The sequence below is a fragment of the Thamnophis elegans genome, chromosome 13, assembly GCF_009769535.1.
Source record: "Thamnophis elegans isolate rThaEle1 chromosome 13, rThaEle1.pri, whole genome shotgun sequence".
Classification (NCBI taxonomy): Eukaryota; Metazoa; Chordata; class Lepidosauria; order Squamata; family Colubridae; genus Thamnophis; species Thamnophis elegans.
Window position 1 is genome coordinate 1,593,946 of NC_045553.1, and position 9,255 is coordinate 1,603,200.

Consider the following 9,255-nt stretch of genomic DNA (forward strand, 5'->3'; position numbering starts at 1 on the left):
GTGACACCGTGTTCTGTCTGGAGCTCTGGAGACCTCGGCTGAACAAATTAGCCCTTTCCTCTTGCAGTATTTTGCCAGACTTTTAATTTCGTTTCCTGGCCATCTTGGTGCTTTTTAAAGGAACCACTTGGTTTCGGCCTTAAGGTTTCATTTTTAAAATCTTATTTCTCTAGTATCAGAATCTTGGGGAGTTACGAAACCGCTTCCTCTCTCCAGTCCAATTTTTTTCTTTTTTATAATCTCGTGGGAATATCCGTATTAAAAGCTGGCAAGTTGCAACATGCCGTTTATTTCCTGATATTGTTTAAACGCTTCGATGCCGACTTTTTTCCCTCGCTTCGTTTGGTCTGTAATTAACTCCCGATCTTCACTTTTGAATTATTTTTTACATGAGGTTTTATATATTTCCGATGTCAGACAGCTTCCTCTTCCAAAAAAAAAAATAGCTCAATAAAATTATTTGCAGGTCCACGGTTGTCTTATGTTAAATGCTTAAAAAGTTAACACATTTGCTACACCTTGCAATGTCTTGAAAAAATGGGGAAATAGGAGATTTGAACATATACACAGTCCTACATATTCTGAGTGATCGATAAATGTTTAGTTGCTAAAAGTTAAGCAACAAAGCTGCTTTTTAATTGTTTTACGTTTCTTATTATTAAAATTTAACATACGCTTTAACTCCAATCCTTTATGTAAGACATAATTTCTCCAAATTTAACATACGCTTCCTCCAAATTTAACATACGATTTAACTCCAATCCTTTATGTAAGACAAAAGTATGCTTTACAAATACGGATATTTTGTCTGAAGCTGAGCCTGAATGCTTCAGCCTCTCTCCAAGGGAAATTAACTGCCAAATAATTGAGTTATGGGAGGGTTTCTGGCTCAAGACTGAAAGGTTTAGCAGAGATTCCCACTCTACTTGCTGGCTTGATGAACATCAATGCTGGTTTTGGTTTGTGTCAAAATGCCTGTTTGAAATGTGTGAATGTATGTGTAACATCTTAGGATTCAGAAGAGTTTTAATTCTGACCTCCGTATCAAGTTAATGATTTAAAGCTAGTTTTATCAGCTGCAAAGATATACACTAATTAGATCTTGCAAGCCAATCAAAAATGTAACTAGCGAAATGTCCTTATATTGAATGTACAAACAGTAAATATAATTATAGAAATCAATTATAGAAATAAAAAATAATTATTAAAAGTAATTTTAAAACATTCTTGACAATTCGCTTTTTTTTATGATGTTCACTGCTTAACTCCTTTGAAAAGTTGGACATTTTTATTTTGGGGTTAAGGGGAGCAAATTAGTAACATTAAAACTATTGCATTAAACTTATCAAGTCACTGGTGGAGGGGCGCATGCGCTCTCCAATAAACCACACGACCTCAGGGCGCGTGCGCGAATCTGACGCTCTGGATCTCGCTGACTGATGCAAGCCCTTTGCTTTCCATTATTGGCAGTTGAAGGAAAGTCGTTCCGTCCTAGAGCGGAAAAGAAATGAAACGGTGACGTCACCATAAATAAAGCGGGCGCGGTCAGAAAGAGGAGGAGCCCGGGAAGGAAAACTCGGAATGACGTAATGGTAGGCACGTAGAGCAGGAGGGCCAAACTGTCTCTCCGACAATCTGGGCGTCGGAAGAAGACGTCATTTCCTGCGCGCTTTGTTGCCATTGAGAGAGAAAGAGGGCGAAGATGGCGTCGGCGAGGAGCCGTTGGCTGTGGCGCTGCTGCCGCGCCTTTTTCGGGTACTTCTCGCGGCTTCCGTTTCTTCCCTCCGCTTCCCCGAGCTCCGAGGCCGAGGGGGTCTCCCGGGAGGCCGAGGATCTTCTTCCCTGGGAGCTCCGGGTCCTTTTCAGCCTCCCTTGGGCGCTGCTTAACTCGGGCCTCTCCGGGTTGGGAGGGGTCCCGAGGCACCTTGGACCTCCGTTCCCATCATCCGCAGCCGAATCTCGCGTGGGTTTCCTATTAGGGTGGGGCCTCCTTGCTTGGCGTCCTCCCAGCGGGGGGGGGGGGCGGTTGGCTCTGGGTGCAAAAGTCGCTTGCGGGAGAATTGGGCACGTCCAGCCTGATGAAGAGACGCCACAGCAGCCACGCCAATACCTCAGGAGGGGCTGCTGCCGCCGTGGAGCTCTCGCCTCACAATCAGCAGGCTGTGAGTTCGATCCTAGGTAGAAGCAGGTAGAGGGCCTCCTGCTTGATTTGCTCCTCTCTTCTTTTATTGGGGTGTTTATGTTGTCCCAGAGTCAAAGGGGGAAAAGGTGGGTGCAGATTGATTGCTGAATGTCCATTTCGAAGTTTGATTAGGTGATTAGATGATGAGGGGACTGGAGGCCAAAACATATGAAGAACGGTTGCAGGAACTGGGGATGTCTAGTTAGATGAAAAGAAGGACTAGAGGAGACATGATAGCAGTCTTCCGATATCTCAGGGGTTGCCACAAAGTACCCAACTAGGTAACATCATCAGTGCTAGAAGGGAGTGAGGTTTGTAGAAAAAAGGAGGAAGAGGAAGGATTGTGGGGTCCTTGGTGCTCTCTAAGCTTGGTGGGTTTTTTTGCAGAAGTTTCATTACCCAACTAGGTAACATCATCAGTGCTAGAAAGGAGTGGGGAGGGAGTGAAGAGGAGGAGGAGGAGTATGGGTATGTCTAGTCTGATGAAAAGAAGGACCAGGGGAGACATGATAGCAGTCTTCCAATATCTCCGGGTTGCCACAAGGAAGAGGGAGTCAAACTATTCTCCAAGGCACCTGAATGCAGGACAAGAAGCAATGGGTGGAAACTAATCAAGGAGAGAAGCAACTTAGAACTAAGGAGAAATTTCCTGACAGTGAGAACAATTAACCAGTGGAACAGAAGTTGCCTCCAGAAGTTGTGAATGCCCCAACCCTGGAAGTCTTTAAGAAGAGATTGAATCACCATTTGTCCAGAATGGTGTAGGGTTTCCTGCCTAGACAGGGGGTTGGACTAGAAGACCTCCCCTTCCAACTCTGTTATTCTATTCTATCTTGTCTCTTCCTGCCTGAAAAGGGGGTTTGATGTGGATCGCGGGGGGGGGTGGGTGTTAGGGTAAAAAACTCCTCTACCCCCCACCCCCCTGGTTACCCACCCTATGGGGCTGGAGGAAGAAACCAGAGGCATCAACATGGGTAAAAGTTCATGGTAAGGAGAAAGGCCTGGACCTCTTGAGACAGGCAGATTTCCTCTTTTTTTAATTTTGCTTTTTAAAACTGTGCTTTTAAACTTGTGAGTTCAACAGAAGAGAGGTGCCCCACTTTCCCAAGGGTGCCACTTGAAATGAGCTTATACCATATTTTTCAGAGTATAAGATTCACCAAGATTTTGAAGAGGCAAATAAAAAAAAAGTTTTTGCACTCTGCAGACCTCCCCAAAACTGCCCATTTTTCACAAAAACGGGCCTGTTTTGGGTTTTTTTTTTTTTTTAAGGGCATGAATAGCCTTTAGGAGTCTTGTAGCATGCTCCTGGGAAGTGGGGGGGGTCCCCCAAAGCGAGCAAAAAAGTCCTGTTTTTTTATCAAAAAAGAGCATGGATAGCCTTTATGAGGCTTGTAGAGTGCTCCTGGAGGGGGGGGCAAATTAAGCAAAAAATGGCCCGTTTTTCCCTCATTTCTGCCCTCCCCAGCCCCCGGGAGCACTCTGCAAGCCTCCTAAAGGCTATGCATGGCCATTTTGGTGAAGAGGGCAGGGTTTTGGGAGGCAAAAAAATGCTGTGTTCCATGTATAAGACACACCCAGATTTTCAGTCTCTTTTTTGAGGGGAGTCTCTTATTCTCCGAAAAATGCAGTAAGGTCCAGTTTTCTTACACGTTACTGCAAGGAGGCGTATTTGGGCTGTTGGCTTGTTCTCTCTCTTTTTTTTTTTTTTGCTCACTGTTGTTTTACTCTTTTGACGCATGTCTTTTTCTCTAGACGCAGCTTTCCACTCTTCTCCAGTGTGAGGCCGCAATTCGTGCCTGGATTGAGGGCGCCGTGGAAGAAAATGGCCACTCTGGGCTTTGGAATGACCTTGGCCGCTATTCCGATTACACAGGTAGCTCCCCGTTTTATTCTAATGCCAGAATATGAGCTTCTCCTTAGGTTTTGGTAAATCTGCCACTATATTCGTTATATTCAACAGCCAAGTTGTTTGCAGTAGTTTACCTGAAATTATGCAGTTAAAATGTATATTAATCTGTCACTTAATCTTAGCCAAGCGGTTAAAAAGCAATAAGGGCCCCCAAATTTATTGCGATTTATTTTACTAAAGTTGCTCTCTATATTTTTCCAGCAAAACCTTTCTATTTCTTGTGTTCTTATGTCTCCAGTTGACCTGTGGGGACACAAGTTTCCAGTTATATAACAGTTCCTAGGTTGTTGGTTTTTTTCCCTTTTCAATGACAACACACATTATTTCCTTTCCTGCCAGTTTTGAAAAGTCATTCTGCTTTTGAAAAACAGCATATAACGTTTGTCTTTCAGAAACACGATCCGGGATCTCTAAGCAATGAAGCCTTGATCCGAAGAGCTATCTCTCTAGTAACCGACAGCACCGGGACACTCCTTAATCAAACCACTTACGCATTAATTGATGCTCTAACAGAATATACAACGGTGAGACACTGCCTTCCGGATGCACCGCCTGGCGGTGTGGTGCCAGTACAACCAGAGGTGGTATTCAGCAGGCTCTGGCCAGTTCTGGAGAACTGGTAGCGGAAATTTTGAGCAGTTCGGAGAACCTGTAAATACCACCTCTGACTGGGTTCCACCACAAAACCGCGTTCGACTAAAGGGCGCTCGACGAAACCGCGTAGCTGATGTCATCACAGCGCGACAACAGCGCGGAGAAAAAAGCACGCTATAAACGCTAAACCTAAAATTAACCCCTAAACCTAAGCCCCCTAAACCTAACCCCTAACCCTAAACCTAACCCTTACCTTAACTTGAATCGGCTTGCTTTCAAAGCGCTATTTAAAGCGCCCGTCTTTCTCCGCGCTCGCTGTTGTCGCCCTGTTGATGACATCAGCGACGCGGTTTAATCGGGCGCGCTTTAGTCGAGCGCGGTTTTGTCATGCCACGCTCTGACTGACCATCTATTCTCTGCCTCCTGAGTCCCAGATGATTGGGTGGAAATGGGGATTTTGCAGGAACCTTCCCCTGGAGTGGGGTGGGAATGAAGATTTTACAGTATCCTTCCCAAGTCATGCCACAGCCACAGAGCCGGTAGTAAACATTTTTTTAATCCCACCACTAAGTACGACTGTATGTTAACTCCCTCTAGGAAAGAAAGTTGGTTCCAAAAAGTGGCCTATAATTACCAAATCTAAAGTAAATGTTAAATTCTAGACAAGCACAACTGCAACAAGAGCCGAGGGGGCGCAGTGGTTAGGGTGCAGTACTGAAGGCCACTTCAGCTGACTGCTATCTGCAGTTCGGCTGTTCAAATCTCACCGGCTCAAGGTTGACTCAGCCTTCCATCCTTCCGAGGTGGGTGAAATGAGGACCTGGATTGTGTGGGGGCGATATGCTGACTCTGTAAACCGCTTAGAGAGGGCTGAAAGCCCTATGAAGCGGTATATAAGTCTAACTGCTATTGCTAACAGGCTGGGCTTATTTACAGGCAGTCTACACACTGGTGTCCCTGTACCAAAAATACACGCATCTCCTGGGGAAAATGAATTCCAAAGAGGAGGATGCCGTTTGGCAAGTGATCATCGGGGCCCGAGTGGAGGTAAGCAACCTGATCTGGTGTTTTTTTTGGTCCTTCAGGGGCTCAGGAGGGCTCCGTGTATGAACCCAAGAGGGTCAAATCCTTGGTAGTATCTGGTGGGTGACCATGACTAAGGAACCTCAGATAAGAATGATCTGGAAGGTGCGCCAGATTTAATTGTTTTAATCCTGGCTTTGTTCAGATGACGTCGAAGCAGCAGGAATATCTCAAATTAGAATCCAGGTGGATGACCGCCCTGCGGCTATCAGAGATGGCTGCAGAAGCAGCGTATCAGTCAGGTGAGATATGAGCAAGCCTCTTACTCCCACCCTCTCCTTCAAATACCTTTTAAAATTTTTTTCCACCCATTGAAAAAATGTTTTAGCAAGAAATGTTATATTTCACTGAACAGTCTCCAAAAGAGTGGAACTGCACTGAAGTCATTTAAATCCCTTCAGACATTCAGAATATACCTTTAACATTTCACTAACTCCTAAAAGCATATTTGTTGTTAGTTGCGAAGTCGTGTCCGACCCATCGCGATCCTCCAGGCCTTCCTGTCCTCTCCCATCCTCTGGAGTCCATTGAAGCTCACGCCGGCTGCTTCGGTGACTCCATCCAGCCACCTCCTCCTCTGCCGTCCCCTTCTTAGTTTGCCCTCCATCGTTCCCAGCATGAGGCTCTTCTCCAGGGAGTCCTTCCTCCTCCTCCTTAGGTGGCCAAAGTCTTTGAGTTTCCTCTTCAGGATCTGGCCTTCTAAAGAGCAGCCAGGGTTGATCTCTAGGACTGACGGGTTGGATGGCCTTGCAGTCCAAGGGACTCAATGCAGGAGTCTTCTCCAGCACCAGAGCTCAAAGGCCTCCATTCTTTGGCTTCCTTCCTTCTCATTAGGTGGCCAAAGTACTTGAATTTCCTCTTTAGGATCTGGCCTTCTGAAGAGTAGTCAGGGTTGATCTCCTCTAGGACTGACCAGTTGGATCGCCTTGCAGTCCAAAGGACTCGCAGGAGTCTTCTCCAGCATATTAGGAACCCCCATTGCCCTGGTGGTCTTGAGGATGAACTCCTGTGTGATATAAAGGTTGTGTGTGTGTGTTCATTTTAAAATGCACGCCCAACAAAATGGAGAAACGAGGGCTACAAGCCCAATCTAGCTTTGCTACCCAGAGAAGTGTACCTATTGTGGGTTAAATCCAGAGGTAGAGCTGTGAGTCCTCTTGCATCAGTGGGAGTGGTTAATCCTAATCCCATTAGCTTTAGTAAATCTACCGTGGCTGGATTCCAATCCTCGTGGGTTGAGTTTACCATAATCTGAGCACAAACGCAGCCCAACCGTCTCTTTTCAGGGGCTGACCAGGCCTCCGTGTCGGCCCACAACCACATCCAGCTAGTGAAGACCCAGGTCCAGGAAGCCCGGCACCTCTCCCAGAAGGCCGAAACCAAGCTAGCCGAGGCTCAGACGGAGGAGCTCCTGAAGCTGAAGGAAGAGGAACCTTTGCTAGCCAACTCCCGGCAGGCCGTCAGCGACGAAACAGATGACGCTTACCTCCGTGAAGATTGAAGGTTGCTCGCACGGACACGACGATCCTGCTTGGCGGGAAGGAACGTCACGGAGAACGGGGGATTAGATGCCGCTCTCTGGCTCCCCCAGCCTGGTTGACCCTCAGCTTTGAGCTGCGGGGTGTTCTGTTGCCTGTCTGTTTAAATTCACAGCTATGCAAACGCAAAATAATCTACCGATGTGAGACGATCCATGCGCCCACCAGAATCTATAGAGATAATCGCACGGGGTAATCACTTAAGGGCTGTGTCTTGTGTTGCCTTGCGCTGGTGTTGAGAAGGACAAAGGCTCTAACTGAGATTTCAGAAATTAGTTGTGGGGGAAATTTTAACCGTTTGGAGCCGAAGTGTCGTTTTTGTGTGTTGTTGTTGTTGTTTTTCTAGTGATGTACTCGGGATCATTCTCCCCCCGAACCGAATTTTTAAAATAAAAAAATCCAAGGAACAGAATTTGACTCCTTTGTGGTAACGGGAGGGCACAAAGTGCTCCGGAAGCCAAAGGGAGCCACCTCGGACAAACGTCCTCTCTTAAAGCAGCCACATGGTGGCGCAGTGGTTAGAGTGCTGTACTGCAGCCATTTCAGCTGACTGTTATCTGCAGTTCGGCGGTTCAAATCTCACCGGCTCAGGGTTGACTCAGCCTTCCATCCTTCCGAGGTGGGTAAAATGAGGACCCGGATTGTTGGGGGCGATATGCTGACTCTGTAAACCGCTTAGAGAGGGCTGAAAGCCCTAGGAAGCGGTATATAAGTCTAACTGCTATTGCTATTGCTATTCAAACCGGGAGCTGCGTGGAATGGATGTCAACAATAGACAACATTTGGAGAGAGGACGCATCTCTTTGTTTTATTGGCTTTTTCTGAGGAGGCCAGGTTTCAGAAGCACTTTAGCCGGGTTGAGTTTGGGTTGAGCTAAAATGGGGGCATTTGCTTGTAGTTTGAACTCTTCCATACGTTTGTCATTTAATTTATGCAGTGAACTTAAGTGGTCACCCAAAAATTCGAGTGTTGATTTGAGCAACAGAAAAAGGCTTCTAGTTTCGCTCTTCCGCGGTATTCCCCAGCTGTAAAATTGGGTGGGTTTCAATTCCCAGAATTCCCCAGCCGACAGAGACCGGTCTAAAGGAGAACAGAGAAAAATCTGGCCATGCAGACTTCCATTATATCCACTGCAGTATCGGCATCAAAATGTGTCCCACGAGTCTCTCAAAAGGGAAAGTGGTCTCGCTCTCTTCCAAATCTATTCCGAGGCTTCCAGGACTTTTACGATGGGGGAAGCCGAGTCCCACTTGATGTGCTGCATTTGAAACTCCACAGTCAAAGGCTGGGGCTGGCTGAGTTGAGGATCGGGTCCCTCTGGCGAATCTTTCTTCCGCCCCTTCCCTGCAAGAAAAAATCGGAAATCAATCACTCCCATCAGCCGTTGCAGAGGTCCGTCGCTTGCTCTCTGGACCCGATTGGCCGTCTCGTGCGAACTTTCTTGTGTACGAAACCGTATCAAAGCATCCTCCCAACCGCCTTTCTCGGGCTGCCCGAGGTTCTCTCCAAAGTCAAGGACACTTTGGAGAAGACCAGGAACAGCCTGTTTTTCAACTTGGCACTGTTTGAAGTTGAATGGACTTCAGCTCCCAGAATTCCTCAGCCAGCGTGCTGGGAGTTGGGAGTCCTCCAATCACCTTCACGCAGCCAAGGTTCGGAAATATTGGCCGGCAGGATCCCAGAGGTAGGTATAAGAATAGAATAAGAGAGTTGGAAGGGACCTTGGAGGTCTTCTAGTCCAACCCCCTGCCTAGGCAGGAAACCCCACACCATTTCAGACAAATGGTTTATCCAACATCTTAAAGGCTTCCAGTGTTGGGGCATTCAAAACTTCTGGAGGCCAGTTGTTCCACTGGTTAATTCTGTCAGGAAATTCCTCCTCAGTTCTAAGTTGCTTCTCTCCTTGATTAGTTTCCACCCATTGCTTCTTGTCCTGCCCTCAGGTG

At 46.8% G+C, this 9,255-nt stretch overlaps 1 protein-coding gene across 1 annotated transcript; it reads left to right on the forward strand.

Annotated features, from left to right (window-relative positions):
* Window positions 1-1,624: 1,624 nt before the first annotated feature.
* LOC116516587 (diablo homolog, mitochondrial-like) lies at window positions 1,625-7,721 on the forward strand. The gene is made up of 6 exons (XM_032229180.1): window positions 1,625-1,755; window positions 3,938-4,058; window positions 4,487-4,618; window positions 5,625-5,735; window positions 5,917-6,013; window positions 7,058-7,721. Exons 1-6 carry the CDS (start codon window positions 1,703-1,705, stop codon window positions 7,270-7,272), a joined length of 729 nt encoding a protein of 242 aa, XP_032085071.1. The 5' UTR covers window positions 1,625-1,702; the 3' UTR covers window positions 7,273-7,721.
* The last annotated feature ends 1,534 nt before the right edge of the window (window positions 7,722-9,255 follow it).

Excerpts from the sequence above, each read along its gene's own strand:
- LOC116516587 (XM_032229180.1), top strand. The coding sequence starts at position 1,703 with ATGGCGTCGGCGAGGAGCCGTTGGCTGTGGCGCTGCTGCCGCGCCTTT. Across the intron at positions 5,736-5,916 it reads TCATCGGGGCCCGAGTGGAG|ATGACGTCGAAGCAGCAGGA; the intron begins GTAAGCAACCTG and ends GGCTTTGTTCAG. Across the intron at positions 6,014-7,057 it reads AGAAGCAGCGTATCAGTCAG|GGGCTGACCAGGCCTCCGTG; the intron begins GTGAGATATGAG and ends GTCTCTTTTCAG.